Source organism: Onthophagus taurus, chromosome 3 (genome assembly GCF_036711975.1).
Source record: "Onthophagus taurus isolate NC chromosome 3, IU_Otau_3.0, whole genome shotgun sequence".
Lineage (NCBI taxonomy): Eukaryota > Metazoa > Arthropoda > Insecta > Coleoptera > Scarabaeidae > Onthophagus > Onthophagus taurus.
In genome coordinates this window covers 8,243,472-8,261,734 of record NC_091968.1, presented here as the reverse complement: position 1 = coordinate 8,261,734, position 18,263 = coordinate 8,243,472, and the positions used below count along the sequence as shown (strand labels likewise).

The 18,263-nt window shown below is 31.3% G+C and overlaps 3 protein-coding genes across 7 annotated transcripts in view; 2 read left to right on the top strand and 1 right to left on the bottom strand.

Annotated features, from left to right (window-relative positions):
* Positions 1-5,185: 5,185 nt before the first annotated feature.
* Positions 5,186-6,493, top strand: LOC111413765 (dnaJ homolog subfamily C member 25 homolog). Its single transcript, XM_071195190.1, has one exon. The coding sequence runs from the start codon at positions 5,323-5,325 to the stop codon at positions 6,343-6,345; it is 1,023 nt and encodes a 340-aa protein (XP_071051291.1). The 5' UTR covers positions 5,186-5,322; the 3' UTR covers positions 6,346-6,493.
* LOC111413766 (uncharacterized) lies at positions 6,358-7,244 on the bottom strand. The gene is made up of 2 exons (XM_023044866.2): positions 6,738-7,244; positions 6,358-6,677 (listed from the first exon to the last, which is right to left on the bottom strand). The coding sequence occupies exons 1-2, from the start codon at positions 7,141-7,143 to the stop codon at positions 6,427-6,429; spliced, it is 657 nt and encodes a 218-aa protein (XP_022900634.1). The 5' UTR covers positions 7,144-7,244; the 3' UTR covers positions 6,358-6,426.
* A 208-nt stretch (positions 7,245-7,452) lies between these two features.
* Positions 7,453-18,263, top strand: part of LOC111413762 (uncharacterized) — a 28,384-nt gene continuing 17,573 nt past the window's right edge. The window contains exons 1-2 of one of the 5 annotated variants that reach the window (XM_071195189.1): positions 7,453-7,525; positions 7,599-7,703. The gene's annotated coding sequence lies outside the window, so the exon portion shown is untranslated. Of the gene's footprint in view, positions 7,704-18,263 lie in introns of all 5 variants that reach the window. The other 4 variants (XM_071195187.1, XM_071195188.1, XM_023044862.2 and 1 more) reach the window with 4 other exon arrangements.

The window sequence follows — 18,263 nt, the reverse complement described above, 5'->3', positions numbered from 1 at the left end:
GATAATCGTAAAGAATTCGAATTGTTTTAAAATTAATAAAAATTATTGTATTTAATTCAAAATGGGTAAATGGATGAATTTATAAGCAAGGTAAGTGGATAAAATCAAAAAAAAAATTTGTAGATCAATTAAAATGTACAAGAATTAGGGTAAATAACAATTAAAACTAGAACTAACACTAGACCTAGAACTAGAAAGTTTTAGGTTTAGCCGGACGTCTTAGACAAGAACTTAGAAAAGTCTCAAGACGCAAGGCTAAACCCGAATATTTCTAGTTCTAGGTCTAGTGTTTATTTCTAACTTTACACTAGCACTATCACTAGACCTAACACAAGACCTAGAACTAGAATCATTCGGGTTTAGTGGTGAAGAAAACTTTCAGTTGTCAATGTCAACTTTAATTTTATTATTATATTCGTAATCTTCATAAAATAACCTTTAAACTTGACGCATTTATCTCAAAAAATCATAAAAACCATAAACTTTCAACTTTCAATTTTAACATATTTGTCAACTTCATAAAAAATCACTTCCGGTTTGAAACGTCAACGTCAATTTTGACATATTTGTCATCTTCATTAAAAAAACCTATAAAATGAGTCCAAAGATGACGCACTTATCTCAAAAAACAAAAAAATTAGAATAAAAAACGTTAAATCCGCAGTTAGCAGCAATGAAGATAGCAATTTAATTTTTAAATATTTTAATACCAACCTTAATTTTTAATCTTTTTTTATTGTATTTTTGTTTTTGTGATAAATTTTAAGACATTTTATAAAAATTAAGAATTTTTCAAAATGTGATGAGCCCAACATTTTAAAGGATTTTTCACGACAATTACAAGTATGTCAAAATTGACGTTGACATTTCTAACCGGAAGTTGACCATAACTTCATTAATATTGATACTATACTCTGTTTTTAAACCAGGAGGAGTATTTTAAATCTGTCACCAGATTGACCTTGCACGTGATTGGTTGAATGCGAGGAAGGTTCACACACATGCAATTTTGAATTTAAATTTGAAGGTTAGGTTATTGATCATTCGACTGTTTCGTGTCATAATTGTAAATTTTGTGTTCTTAAACCCTTCTTTATTATACTTTAAAATAAATACACTCATAACTTCAATGTTAGTTTGATGGGAGGCGTATGTTTAGTGTTGACGATAACAAACGAAAATAAATACAATAATAAGTAAATAAATAAATAATAATAATTATTAATTTAAATTTACTGCCAAAATATCTAGTGATATTTTCTGGTGATTTTTCCTAGTGTAAATCTGACTTTCGCGTTTACTCCTCCTGGTTTAAAAACAGAGTATATACTCTGTTAGTTCTATTTCAGTAAAAATAGACAACAATTTAACGCTTAGTAACAATTAAAACTAGAACTTACACTATACTCTGTTTTTAAACCAGGAGGAGTATTTTAAATTTGTCACCAGATTGACCTTGCACGTGATTGGTTGAATGCGAGGAAGATTCACACACAGGCAATTTTGAATTTTGATTTTGAATTTGAAGGTTAGCTAATTGATAATTCGACAGTTTCGTGTCATTATTGTAAATTTTGTGTTCTTAAACCCTTCTTTATTATATTTTGAAATAAATACACTCATAAATAACTTCAATGTTAATTTGTATGTTTAGTGTTGACGATAACAAACGAAAATAAATACAATAATAAGTAAATAAATAAATAATAATTATTAATTTAAATTTGCCGCACGTCTCTAAAGACGGCTAAACCCGAATGTTTCTAGTTCTATATCTAGTGTTCGAAATTCGAAGTACTTCGAGGTAGTTGACGATCTCGGATATCTAGATTTATGTTATTAGTTAAATTTTCTTAATAAACAATTTTTAAATTTTTTTCAAATATTTTCTGATATAAGAGTACTAAAATTTTACGTCATCGTAAAGAGAAAACAAATCTCTATCAAATAAGCCTAACGAAAGGATACATTGCCATTTAAAAAACTTCAAGTGTTATTCGTTGCTCATTTTTTTTCTGAAATAAAAATAATAATTGAATGCTGTCTTATTATGGCTAATCAAATATTAAACAACTTTTGTATAAATTGTTTTTTTATAAAGTTAATACTTACCAAGATATATGGGGTATATGATATATATTGGGGTATGTGTTCAGGGAGGACAACAGGGAGGGGTCGCATGTGATAGCTATGGCAAAAAAGGCGAATAAGGTGATGGGACAAGTATGGGGTTGGGGGAAGAGAGTCTTTGGAAGGAATGTGGCAGCGAGGAAGATTATGTTTGAAGGTCTGGTTAGCAGTGTGATGATGTATGGAGCAGAGGTATGGGGATGGAGAGAGCAGGCAATGCTGGAGGACGTGCAAGCTAGATACTGGAGATGGGTGCTTGGGGTGGCGAGAGAAACACCGGGGTATATAGTGAGGGAAGAGGTAAAGGTGGATAAAGTCAGAGTGGAGGGGGGCAGGAGAGCAGTGAAATATGAAGAAAGAATAGAAGGGAGGCCAAACTGCGGGATCTTGGGGGAGTGTTGGAGGGAAATTAGAGAGGGAAAGATCAAATATGGGAAAGGAGACAGAGACAACTATTATAGACGAGCGGGCTACTCGGTAACTGAGATAAATAGTAGACGAAGGGTGGGTAGGGAGATGTGGAGGGAGTTGAGAGATAGGGACCGAGATGTGCAGAGACAGGAAAGAAGGACACAAATAAAAGAGGGGAGGTATAACGAAAGATACAGGGACATAATTACGGAGGGGCTGCCTAGATACTTGTTATTGGAAGGAGATGAGGAAGGGAAGAAGTTGGTGGCTAGGTTCCGTTGTGGAAACGAGGAGAGAGCGAACAGATACTGGATGGCCGATGAGGAGAGGTGGTGTAGGCTATGCAGGGAGGAATGGGAAACGTTGGAACATATGTTGAATGGGTGCAGTGAGTTGAGGGAGGAGGAGTTGGACCGAGGGCAGATCTTAGGAGAGGGAGGAGAGGGGAAACGATGAATGAGAATGGTTGTGGGGGTGAGGAGACAAAGGGATGGATGAGGGGAGGATTGGGCCGAGGAGCCGAGGGTATGGAAATGGAGGAAGAGGGTGGAGGGTGAAAATAATATACTAATGACATATATTATATTAGGATGTATTAAGGGGAAAATTGTAATTATCAAAAACAATAAATGCTTATTAATTATTATTACTTACCAAGATATACAAGTTGTTTCGGTGACTCGGTGAGCAAATGTAACCACATGTACTAGAGTGAAAACGGTTCATGTTAAAAAAATTAGTAAAAGTCTTCAAATTGCAAAGGTACAGGCCATCAAAGTTAGGAAATTTTAACACATTATTCTAAACATCTTAAACACTATTTATGGTAAAGCATTGAAATTTGGTACAGTGTAAACTAATATCACGTAAAATCATTAGGCAATTTTTGAGTTGGATCGGTACGCGGGAACAAAGCTATACAGGCTGTTCCTAAAGTTTGTTTGCTCAGAACTTTTTTATTCTATTATAACCTTACATTTATTTCTGCAGTTTCTAATAGTAAATCTAGTTTAGAAACTTTTATCACTCTTAGAAAATATTGATAAAAACCACCGTTTTCGTATTAAATACAAAAATGTTAGGCTCCAAATTCAATAACACTAAAAAAAAAATAAACAAATAATCTGAATTGGCAATAACAAATGAAAATCGAACTGAGCTGTCATAACTATTATGTATGCAACATGTCCAAGTGTAGATTTAGCTAAATCACATTTTTAATTTAATAAAAGAATCCAAAAACAATAAATTAAAAATACACAAAAAATAAACAAAAAAACGACAACACTAACAGGAATAATAAAAAAAGTACATAAAATAACAAGACAAGTAATAAAAAATACTAAAGGCAATGTTCAAAAACTTAGATTTCTTTTTCTAATATTTTAATATTAACTAAGAGTAATAAAAGTTTCTGAACTAAATTTACTATTAGAAACAGCAAAAATAAATGTAGGGTTATGATAGAATAAAAATGTTCTGAGCAAATAAACTTTAGGAACAGTCTGTATAATATTGTATCCGCGGACCCATCCAACTCATAAATTGCCTAACGATTTTACATCACATTGATTTGTACTGTAGCAAATATCAGCGCATTACTGTAAATAGTGTTTAAGATATTTGGAAAAATGTGCTATAATTTCCTAACTTTGATGGCCTGTATCTTTGAAATTTGAAGACTTTTACTAATTTTTTTTTACATGAATCGTCATCATTTTCACTCTAGTATATGTGGTTAAATTTGTTCCCCGAGTCACCGAAACATCCTGCATACTACATTCCATGCATAGTGGACACCTGTATATTATATTATAGTTTTCCGCCAATGACGTCACGTTATTACCTCAGCCCGTCAACGTCAATTTCTTTGCGTTGGATAACCTTACAACCAATACTCAACGGACCTTGACATTTAAGTACAATGATTTTTGTGGTTAATTAAAAATTAAAAGAAAAAGTTATTGTAGTGCTGCGAGGCTGTGTTTCGGAGGAATTTGGATGCTTCTTTTACGTGTGGAGCCAAGTTTTCACCTTAAGGTGTCTTAAACTACGTCAAGATTAAGGTAAGAAATTAATTGTTTTTTTTGAATATTTTCGATAACATTGTAGTGCGCCTATTTGTTAAAAGATGGTGGAATGAAATCGATAAGCTATACACCTAGTCCATTTCATGTTATCCTAATAACCGGGCTATCTCGTGCGCTTAGAAATAGCGTTCTTGTCATTCTCGGAATTTCTCGAACATTTGCAGGAATACGTTCATTCTCGTCTAACATACTCTATTTTGTATTTTCTATCATATAAACGACCATATGTAAACGAAAAAGAAAAAGATTTCGAAGTAATCCCCACTTGTAACAATTCAAATTTTAACCGGAATTCCGATCAAGCTCGTTAGATGGCGTTAGTAACTTTGCAGCGTTTTCACCTCCTCGCTTTTCTGCTTTCTTAGTAATCCATTTTGTAAAAACAATGTGCTCGACGATATTGAACAGAAACCGACTTTGAAAAACATAAATAAATAAATATAAATAAACAAAACAGAAATTTTGAAAACGAAAAAATATGATTTGACGTAAGCATACTGCCATCTTTAAACTCAACGTTGAATTAATTATGGGTTCCTTTTTTACCGGCTATCTAAAAGAAAATTTATCGTTTACGTTTAAAATGTCAATGTCAAAATGATCTAACCTAAAATCTCTGCCGGAATGTCGATGTTTTGTTCAAACGTGGCTTTTAAACGTGGCTGATGTTAAACCCAATAAAAAACTAAACATGCGGCATCAAAAAAATGAGTGTTTAATCTTATTAATTGTTTTAACCTATTTAACCTCATCGCTGGTTCACGGACAACTTCTGGAAGGTCTATATTGTGGTAAAGAAAATTGTTACACATTACTCGGTGTTTCAAGAGATTCAACGAAGAATGATATCGCCAAAAATTACCGGAAACTAGCGCGGCAATTCCATCCCGATTTACATCGAGACAAAGAAGCGAAACAAATAGCGGAAGAGAAATTTAAAGAAATTGCCAATGCTTATGAAATTTTAAAAGACGATGATTCTCGTTCGGATTACGATTACATGTTGGATAATCCCGACGAATTTTACGCGCATTATTATCGATATTACAGAAGAAGGGTTGCCCCAAAAGTCGATGTACGAATCGTTTTAATTGTGACCATAACAATTATTTCAGTGGTTCAATACTACAGTTCGTGGCAACGATATAATACAGCCATAAAATATTTTGTTTCCGTGCCAAAGTATCGAAATAGAGCAATGGACATCGCAAAAGAAGAGGGTTTATTAAATTTATTAGCTAATGACAAAAAAAGGCGATCAAAAAGCGAATTAAAGGAAGCTCAAGATAAAATAATCCAACAAATTATCGAAAACAAAATGGATATTAAAGGAGCTTATGCGAAACCAACACTTTATGATATTCTTTGGATTCAATTGATTTTGTGTCCGTATACTTTAGTAAAATATATTATTTGGTACGTTTCATGGATTTGGAATCATGATATTTTAAGAAAACCTTACGAAACTGAGGAGAAATTGTTTTTAATAAGGAAATTAATGAAAATGGGGCAACACCAGTTTGATCAACTTGAAGATGAGAAGAAGGAGGAGTTTTTAAGAAGAGAATTATGGATAAAAAGCAACTTTTCAATTTGGAAACATGAAGAAGAAGAAAATATGAAGAAACAATTAGCTGAAAATACCAAATATAAACAATATAGGCGATATGTTAAAAACCATGGTGTAGGACGAATGACTTTTGATGATTCTTAATTAAAAAAAAAATTAAAAAAATATACTTTCTTTTTATTTCTAAGCTTATTTAAGCAATTTTAAACAAAGTCTAAAATATTTTTATGTCTTTGCCTTGTTCATATTTTTGATATATTCGAAAGAATCATTAAAATTTTCATTGAAACGATCTACAATATACTTATTTGTTGAAATTGTTAAATCTTCATAATTGCTGGTAAACGCAGAATCAGTCCAATTAATAGAACCACAATATGCAGCTTGATTATTTGTGCCATAATCTTTTATAGCATATTTATAATGAAATAAACTGCATGTTGTCGAAGGTTCAACAAAAAATATTACATCAGCACCTACATACAAAGAAATATTAAAAAAATAACTTATTTATTTTTAAAAAAGCAAGAAATTACCGTTTTTAATAAGCTTTTTTACCAGCACATTTTCACTGTGAGCATAATTCAAAATAATTCTCACACGAATTCCTTTTCGTAACACATTTAATATTGTATTTATTAGAACCGAAGAGGATATGGTCATCACAGCAATATCTACAGTTTTTTCTGAGGTTGTTATAAAATGAGTTATTGGTTCGAATATTCTACTAAGATTTTTGAATTCGATTCGATAAGGATCTACGTTATATTTCGGCCAACCCGAGATTCCTCGTCTTCTAGAGTAAATTATGACCGTGTTGTGACATCTATAAGTTTCGATTATTTTTTCGTGGGTTTTCTTGAGGCGAAAATACCATTTCCATAAATAAATGGAAGAAAACAATAGCAATACGTTTAAACTATTTGAAATAATTAAGTTCATCTTAATAATTATTAAAAACTTGCGTTTTAAGTTATGTTTAATTTGTTTGGTTATGTGTAGTTGGTTGCCTACAGCCCCAGGGATCTTTGATAGGAGAACTTGGGACTGATTGTATGTCGAAATACCCCCGTAAGATGGCATTAGCGTCTATACTGAAATAATTTAATTAAACTGACAATTTTATTATTAATAGTGGGAATGATGAGAGACAGTAATAACAATTATTACCAGTGTCATTCTTTTAATTTAAAAAGTATAGATTCCAATTCGTGTTATATTTTTAAATTTGCCGCTAACTTCAACTTTTAAAATTATAAAGTTGAAGTTTGTTCAAGTTTGTTCAGAATGACAGATGAAAACGTCATTTTAAAGTGATTTTTCGGTAAGAGTATAATAAAGTAATAATGGTATGATTAAATAATTAGATTATAATTGACATTATAGCTTTGTTTCAGCTAAAGTTATAAGTTGTTGGAAGCTCGTCAGATGCAATCTCACATGACATGTGATGCAGTGATATTCAAATGTGCGGCATTATTTGACAGGTGTAATTACCATAGGTAATTGTAATTACCATATTAATTAAAAAATATAATATTTAATAAAATAACTACGCTAGATAATGCTAGTAAGGTAAATAAGTGGCTGCTTATTGTAGGCTGCGACTCCAATGCTTATTCTGTAGCTTGGGGATGCAACGAAGGAAACTTTAGACTACTTTACAACAACACCCCAACATGCAGAGTCGCTAAAATTATTCAAAAATATCTTCTTACAATATTTAAAGACAGATTTTGCTACAACATTATAAATTCACTCGAACTAGTCCAAAAAACTAATAAATTGATGCTTTCTAAGAATTCAAAACTAATTTCCTTTGATATTACTAATCTATACGCCAACATTCCCATAAAAAAGACAATATCAATCGTTAGGGAATACTTAATAGAAAAACACTTTGAATTGAAACTTAAATACGAAAATATTCAAGCTTTATCCAACCTCCTCGAGCTGGTTTGTAGTCAAAACTTCTTCCTTTTCAACAACGAATATTTTCAGATGAATGACGGACTACCGATGGGGTATTTTATCTGGTATTTTAGCTGACATCTACGTGAATCATTATGAAACCAAAATTTTCACCGGTAAATACGATTTGTTTATAAAAGGCATTAAATTCTAATGTAGATATGTCGATGACATCCTAATTGTTTATGAGGGTAACAGAGCAAAATTTCACGCACTTAGTAACATAATTAACAGTTTATGCGCTCTAAACTTCACCACAGAACTCGAATCTAATTTGAAAATTAATTTCCTAGATTTAGAGATTAGAAAAAACAACCTAACCAATAAGCTTGAGTTTAACATCTTCAGAAAACCTACATGTACTGACTCTATCATCCCTAAACGCTCACACAGTAGTACTCAATACAAGTATGCATCATTTAGGTTTCTTTTCAATAGATTAATAAATATCCCATTAAATACCAATGACTACATATTGGAACTAAAGAAAATTCTAAAAATAGGTTTTAACAATGGTTATAATATGTGCGAAATGCAAAATATATATTTTAATGTCTACAATAGACAAGTTAATAGATTCATCTACCCTCATTACAGATATCAAAATTGTTACATTACTTTGCCTTTTCACCCCTCGCTAATAGAATTAAAAAGAAACTTAAACAAATTAAACATTAATTTGGCCTTCACATCTAATAGCAAATTAGGTCAGCAGTTAATTAATATCAACCACAAATTTGACAATCTAGAGTTAAGTGGACTTTATAAAATTACCTGTGAAAATTGTACTAAATTCTATATAGGACAAACAGGGCGTAATTTAAAAACCAGAGCCAAAGAACATTTATCAAGAATCTCTTCCACATTTTGTAAACATTTAAAAGATGAAAACCACAATTATAGCATTAACAACATACATCTAATAAAAAGAATAAACAAATCTAGAGAGCTAGACCTAACTGAAGAGTTCCAGATTTTTAAGCATAAAAGACACAAAGAAGATCTAATTCTTAACGAAATTACAGAATTTAACAACAACACATACTTTATAAAATTTATTTCTTCAAATGTATAACCTGTTTATTTGTTCCTTTCATAACTGGTCGTCGTTACGTTGAGTTGCTAGTGCTGTTAATTTTAATGTGTCTTTATTGTGCAATTTTACTATATATTTCTGTTTTGATAGTTTTCTAAGTTTTATTTGAACAACGTAGTTTTATAATAGTGTAGTTTTGAATTTTAATTGTTTAGTGTCTTGATCTCTACAATATTTTCAAAGAAATAAGTAAGTTCACGTCATATTTGTTCTGGTTCATTTTGGTTGTGTTTCTCCATATATATTATTTTATTTTTATTTACAGCTCTGAATAGCTTCCCTCCATTTTTTAAATAATTGTGACTAATTACTGATGATATTGTCGAGATCCAGGAGACTGGATAGTGTACTTTCTTTACTAAATTTCTGACGGTAATTATTTTAATTAGTTTTTATTTAACTTACTAATGAATGTTTTTCAATACAGTTGTGCCTGAAGACGAGATATTTTCTCGAAACATATGTAGCACCAATATCATTTAATAAATAATTTTTCATCGTACTTATTCGAAAGTTTATTATTACAAAACTAGGATTTATGTAAAAGTAAAAACTTTTTTGAGAAATATTAAAATGTTTTAATTCTATTTAAGTAGACATGTTTCGAAAACTAATGTTTCATCTTCAGTACCTAAATTTATGAAAAAGAAGAAACAAATTAAACAAAGGTTAACCGGAACGTATTAATAACGGTATAATGAAAATCGGAATTTGAAAAGGTGAACTTACATAGAAAAATTATACAATATAATGGAATTAGTTAATAGGTGGGGTTCAGGAGTAGATCTAATTTCTTATAACTAAATTTACAATTAAATTTAAATTAGATTAACAAAATCACAGATTAAAAACTTCAACAAAAAAGGATAAAATCTTGGAAGGTATCGTAAGATAAGGGTGTGGCGTAAAAAAAACGTTATTATAATATAGCACGTACGGAATACAAAATGAAAAATAAAAATTTTTTGATTAATTAGTTAAATTTGTGGTATAAGCGAGAATATTTGTTTTCTATTATTTCATTTAATAAATTATCTGTGTTATTTTTAGATTGTTTGTATATTTCGTATTCTTCCAGTAAGTCCAGCTTCAAAGATTTAGGTTGGTTATGAATAAGTTCCATATTATTAAGACTTATTTTATGTTTAGTTTCTGTAATATGTTTGAATATAGCGGAATTTTTATCTTTATTATGTTCTTTAAAACGTGTTAATAAGTTTCTCCCTGTTTGACCTATATAAATTTTATTACATTCACTACAGGAAATTTTGTAAACTCCGTTAAGTAAGTGAAAGTGGAATTTATGTTTATTATTAACGAGCATATTGGAGATTTTAGTGTTGTTTTTAGTGGCTATGTGTATGTTATGTGTTTTAGTTATGTGGTGTAGTTGATTGATTGTGGGGTTGTAATGTGAAATAGAAATATATTTAGGTGGGAGTTTATAATGAGGATAAATGAATGAGATAACTTTATTGTTATGAACTTTGTAAAAAATGTTTTGCATGTCTTTAATGTTATAACCGTTGTTTAAGCCTATTTTTATAATATTGTAAATTTCTGAATTGAAATTTTCGGTGTTGAGGGGTGTGTTGATGGCTCTGTGGAATAAGAACCTAAACGCGGCTTCTTTATATTTGAAACTAGTGAAAGAATTTTTGGGGATAATTGTGTCTGTAGTAGTTGGTTTACGGAAAATGTTGAAATTAAGGGAAGAGTTAGACATGTTTTTGGAAATTGTTAAATCAAGAAAATTGATGCTATTGTTAATTTCTTTCTCAATTGTGAAATCAAGGTTGCTGATATTGTTTATTAAATTGAATAGGGCTATTAAATTAGCATCTGAACCATCATATAGAATGAGGATATCATCTACATATCTACAATAGAATTTAATATATTTAGTGGCAAAATGATTATTTAAAGAAAATAGTTGAGATTCTAGGTTGGACACATAAAAATCTGCAAGAAGGCCAGATAGGGGGGAACCCATGGGTAATCCATCAGCCAGTTCGTAAAAATGGTCATTAAAAATGAAAAAATTTTGATTGGTTATGTTTTTAAGTATGTTGATCAAATTATTTATATCATTATTAGTAATGTTGATGAGAAGATTATTGTTGTTTTCAATTTTTTTGGAATTGAGAAAATTTTTTATGATTTTTAATGTTTCTTTGATTGGGACATTGGTATATAGATTTTTTATATCTAGGGAGACGAGTTTTGTATTTTTGTTTATTCTTATTTTATCAAGTTTTGAAATTAGTTCTGAAGAATTCTTTATAGAATATGTGGATTTGAAATTGAAAGATTTAGTTAGAATACTATGTAGGGCTTTAGATATAAGGTGACAAGGAGAGTTGATATCGCTGACTATGGGTCTGATGGGTTCACCTGTTTTGTGTAGTTTTATTAGACTGTGTAAAGTGGGATGTAGAGGATTCATGGGTATGTATTTTTTATTTGAAGGAAAAAATTTGTTTAGGGTATTTGATGATTTTTTCAAAATATCCTTAAGTTTATTGGTAAAAGAAGGAAGAGGGTCTTTGTGGAGTAAGGTAATGTTATTGTCGTTAAAGAAAGATACGGTTTTTGAAATATATTCTGATTTATTAATTAAAACTAGGCCTGCATTTTTATCTGCTGGTGTACATATTATATCGTGTTTGAGAAGGTTGTTTTTCAAAGAGATAATGGTATTTTGATATTTAGAATTGGAACTGTTATATGTGGAAAAATTCTTTCTTTTGGATTTAAATTTATGTAAATTGTGTAGGAGATCGGCTTTAAGTTTAGGGAAAATGGGATTAAAAAGTAATTGGCTTTCAATATCGATGGCTAAAGAAGTGGAATTGAAATTGTGAGTGTTAATGGAAAATTTGTGTCCTAAATTAAATAGTTCTATTTCTGAAGGTGATAGTGAATAGTCAGAGAGGTTAGTGTATTTAGGCGCGAATGTAAAATGTGATTGTTTATTATCATAGGTGATATTACATTTGTTATTATTAATTTCTAGTCGTTTGATATTAAAGTTATTGTTAGAATCCTTTGAGTTAGACTTACTGGATAGAGCGTTGTTCTTTAATAAGCTTAATTTTTTATTTTTAATGTCAGCTAGGGATTTATGATGTAATTGTTCGGTAAAATCGTTATATAGTTCATCAAATTCTAAGGGGTGAAGTATTTTACTTAAATGGTGATGTAGAAGTTTAAGTTTCAAATCTTGAATATCACGATCTCTGTAGTACTGTTTGATGGTGCATTTGATAAGTTTTCTTTCCAAAATTTTCTTATAAAGTTGAAATTGTCGTGACAATTTTAAATCGAAAGCTTTAGGCGTTATGTTGAATTTTAATGATTGTTGTAAGAAGAATATGTGGTTATTGGATTTGTTTCTCTTTTCCATTAAATTGTAAAGTTGTCGGAGTTTTACAGGTAACCCTGATTGTAGTATAAACGGGATGAAATTCTCCATATTTCTCTAAATATAATAAACTAGGATTTATGTAAAAGTAAAAACTTTTTTGAGAAATATTAAAATGTTTTAATTCTATTTAAGTAGACATGTTTCGAAAACTAATGTTTCATCTTCAGTGTTACAATGTTACACAGTCTAATAAAACTACACAAAACAGGTGAACCCATCAGACCCATAGTCAGCGATATCAACTCTCCTTGTCACCTTATATCTAAAGCCCTACATAGTATTCTAACTAAATCTTTCAATTTCAAATTCACGTAATATTCTATAAAGAATTCTTCAGAACTAATTTCAAAACTTGATAAAATAAGAATAAACAAAAATACAAAACTCATCTCCCTAGATATAAAAAATCTATATACCAATGTCCCAATCAAAGAAACATTAAAAATCATAAAAAATTTTCTCAATTCCAAAAAAATTGAAAACAACAATAATCTTCCCATCAACATTACTAATAATGATATAAATAATTTAATCAACATATTTAAAAACATAACCAATCAAAATTTTTTCATTTTTAATGACCATTTTTACGAACTGGCTGATGGATTACCCATGGGTTCCCCCCTATCTGGCCTTCTTGCAGATTTTTATGTGTCCAACCTAGAATCTCAACTATTTTCTTTAAATAATCATTTTGCCACTAAATATATTAAATTTTATTGTAGATATGTAGATGATATCCTCATTCTATATGATGTTCAAATGCTAATTTAATAGCCCTATTCAATTTAATAAACAATATCAGCAACCTTGATTTCACAATTGAGAAAGAAATTAACAATAGCATCAATTTTCTTGATTTAACAATTTCCAAAAACATGTCTAACTCTTCCCTTAATTTCAACATTTTCCGTAAACCAACTACTACAGACACAATTATCCCCAAAAATTCTTTCACTAGTTTCAAATATAAAGAAGCCGCGTTTAGGTTCTTATTCCACAGAGCCATCAACACACCTCTCAACACCGAAAATTTCAATTCAGAAATTTACAATATTATAAAAATAGGCTTAAACAACGGTTATAACATTAAAGACATGCAAAACATTTTTTACAAAGTTCATAACAATAAAGTTATCTCATTCATTTATCCTCATTATAAACTCCCACCTAAATATATTTCTATTTCACATTACAACCCCACAATCAATCAACTACACCACATAACTAAAACACATATCATACACATAGCCACTAAAAACAACACTAAAATCTCCAATATGCTCGTTAATAATAAACATAAATTCCACTTTCACTTACTTAACGGAGTTTACAAAGTTTCCTGTAGTGAATGTAATAAAATTTATATAGGTCAAACAGGGAGAAACTTATTAACACGTTTTAAAGAACATAATAAAGATAAAAATTCCGCTATATTCAAACATATTACAGAAACTAAACATAAAATAAGTCTTAATAATATGGAACTTATTCATAACCAACCTAAATCTTTGAAGCTGGACTTACTGGAGAAATACGAAATATACAAACAATTTAAAAATAACACAGATAATTTATTAAATGAAATAATAGAAAACAAATATTCTCGCTTATACCACAAATTTAACTAATTAATCAAAAAATTTTTATTTTTCTTTTTGTATTCCGTACGTGCTATATTATAATAACGTTTTTTTTACGCCACACCCTTATCTTACGATACCTTCCAAGATTTTATCCTTTTTTGTTGAAGTTTTTAATCTGTGATTTTGTTAATCTAATTTAAATTTAATTGTAAATTTAGTTATAAGAAATTAGATCTACTCCTGAACCCCACCTATTAACTAATTCCATTATATTGTATAATTTTTCTATGTAAGTTCACCTTTTCAAATTCCGATTTTCATTATACCGTTATTAATACGTTCCGGTTAACCTTTGTTTAATTTGTTTCTTCTTTTTCATAAATTTAGGTAATGAAGATGAAACATTAGTTTTCGAAACATGTCTACTTAAATAGAATTAAAACATTTTAATATTTCTCAAAAAAGTTTTTACTTTTACATAAATCCTAGTTTATTATATTTAGAGAAATATGGAGAATTTCATCCCGTTTATTATTACTAATATTATTTTCACGATGAACCTGGATTATGCGTTGACTTCATTACTTTAGAGGTAAGACCTTGCTTGAATTTATTACGAGTAATGACTTGGAAATAATTAACCAAGGTTGTGAACCTACGTTCGTCAATGCAAGGTGTCAAACGATAATTAATTTGATCAATCAAAGACCTACAAAGATTAACAACTGGCGTTTCTCCCAGGAGGCGTCTATGTCTGACCACTGATGGATTACTTTCGAACTGGGACCTAGTATGCTTTTGAAAAAGGGGGTTCGGGATCCAAAGCAGACTGACTTGAGCATTTTCCTGATGCCCTTCCTGGGAATACCGATGAATTAGAGGAATACTCGAATCTCGTAGGTGACACACTGGTTCATGCTTTCCATAGTGTATGTCCTGAGAGAACAGTGGAGGAGAAAGTAAGGGCAACCCCATGGTGGACTCCCAATCTCCATTCCCTGAGGGTCACCTGCAGAAAGGCTTTTAATAAAGTTAAACAAACTAGATAATAATTGAACTGTAAACACACCAGTCAGAATTCAAACATCCGGTACGCCAGAAAAAGCGACAAGTCTGGAGAGGTTTTTGCGAGGAGGTTTGCGAGAGTGCCGCTGAGGCCTTACGCCTTAATAAAATTCCAAGGATCCAAAAGAATCATTGCACTTACTAATGGATATTCATTTTCCAGGCTCTCCGTAAGATTTTTCAACGTTTCCACACCAAATGGAACTAAACAACTCTCTTACCAGACATGACTGGCAGATAGCCAACCAGGTTGTATAGAACGAGATGATAGAGTGGGCCGTTAGCAGTTTTAAACCCTTCAAAACGCCCGGACCCGATGGTATCTTTCCTGCTCTTCTTCAATGGAGCCTAGGAGATATGAAAACACACTTGATGAAGGTTTTTAGAGCTTGTTTAGCCTTTAACTATGTCACCATCAGCTGGAGGAGGGTTACAATAACCTTTATACCGAAGAATGGAAAAAAGGACCCAAACGAGCCTAAAGCCTTTCGACCAATGGGGTCATATACGATTTTTTTTTTTATTATATTTTCTGAAAGTTTGTATAAAAATATAGTTACCGTTATATTTCGTTTACTTTGTGTTCATACATATACTTACATATATCGATTTATGAAAAAATTTTCTCTAAATTTAATAAGTGTGTATGACCCCATTAGTCTCTCATCTTTTCTTTCAAAGACATTTGAATGACTTCGTGACAGTGTTGTTAAATACCTGGATATTTATTTTCAAGGGTACATTTCCTGGATATATACTCGGGGGTATTTACCCAAGATGGGTATTTAAAGGTATTTATAAAATTTAATTTAAATGCAAGCACTTCAAGAATGCAGAGTCGATTATCGATACACCAAACTTGTTTATAACATCTACAAGAATGCTACGATGACGGCAAAATTGCATAAACTTACTGATTGTGAGTAAAACAAGGCGATACAATATTGAACCCAAATTGTTCATCACAGTCCTGGAGAATGCATTTAAACAACCGGATTGGACCCAAAAAGGCATAAACATTGATGGCAAATACCTAAGTAATTTACGCTACGCGGACGATATAGTTCTTATTTTGGATAGCCTTAGAGAGATGAAACTAATGGTGAACGACTTAAAGGAGGTGTGTGCAAGAGTCGGGCTAAATATTAACGTAAAGAAATCAAAATTTATGACAAATCTTGTTCCCAAGTCTAACATCAACATTGGGGATAATGAGATTGAGAGGGTTGACAGCTATGTGTATCTTGGCCATGAGATTCGTGTATGGAGAGATAATCAAACAAGCGAACTAAACAGAAGGATCACACTCGCATGGACAGCCTACGGGAAACTTAGAGACATCTTCAAGAGCGATATTCCTATATATTTGAAAAGAAAAGCTTTCAATCACATAGTACATAGAAAAGTCACATAGTACAGAGAGCTGTGGTTAGAGGCTGCCCAGAAGGTGGAGTACTCTCACCGCTTCTCTGGTTTCTAGTGCCATTTCTCCACAGTCGGCTACGCCGATGACGTGGCTATTCTGTTAAGAGGTAAACGTAACAATTTTCTTTGTTATAGAATGCAGCAGGCGTTTAAACTTTCTGAACGATGGTGTAAAGAGCATCTCTCTGTAAAACCTAAAAAGACTCAGATTGTTCTCTTTACTAAACAGAGAAAACTGCGACACTTAACACCACCCTATTTCTGCAACAGGCCAATTAACCTTTCCTCCAGAGGTGAAATATCTTGGACAAAGGACTGACTTGGAAATCACACATTAGTTGCAAAACCAAAAATGCAACGATTGTACTAACCCAGTGTCGAAGGGCTATTGGAATTACTTGGGGATTAAATTCGAGGGTAAAAATGTGAATCTACACGTCTGTGATAAGACCCATGGTAGCTCACGGAGTCATAGTTTGGTGCTCAGTACTGAAACATGTCTGTAAGGCTAAATTGCTGCATCAATTGAAACGAGTGGCCTGCCTGTTAATCACGGGCGCCATGAGATCAACATCACTAAGAGTCTATTAACCCAGATATGCCTAAACACTTACTATTAAATATAATTTACTGTTGAAATGATATTTTATCTAAGAAAACAGTATTTAAACATGATATCTGATCATTATAATTTTTTATATACTACATGGGTTTAAAAGACACTGTCCTATATATAGTACGCTAGGCATATTAATGGCGATTAGAGACACAAGACAATATAATAATATTATTTATTTTTTATGGTAATCAACGAAAGACTTTACATGTAATCCAATATTACATTTTATACATCTTGTTGTCGTCTTAGTATGACAAAAGCCGCATCGCGTCTGCTTTTCTTGTGGCGTAACCAAATGATCTAAACGGTCATTTCGAATATCTATATTTTCTTGTTGAGATGGACGACCTCTACTTGAAGACGGGAACGGTTTTTTATTTTTCAACAATAAAACATTAGCGATTCGTCGTCTAAATTGTAGCTGATTCATTTCTCCTCCATTATTTCGATACAGTTGCCAAGCATTTTGAATTGACATGTCAATACAATGACAAACAAGGGAAAAGTACCATTTTTTTCCTCTTATGGAAATACGATACAAACCAATATTTTGATCAAACCGATCAACACCGCCCATATTTTCATTATAACTCTTTACGGTCGCAGGTTGTTCAATCTAAGAAAAAAACATCATTATTGGTACATTTTTATAACAGTTACATTTTCTACGTGCCTGAATATTCTGCTATTATATTTTGATCACTAATTTTCCTGTAATCATAGCTCCCTCTTTTTTCCTCCTTCAAAAGTTTAGAATCTCGTAAGTCAATTCCTCGCAGTCGATTTTCTCTAACTGTGCCGGTCCCCATAAATTTTTTTTCAGACAGCTTCTCAATAAGTGGTATGTTCGTAAAAAAATTATCAAAGACTAGG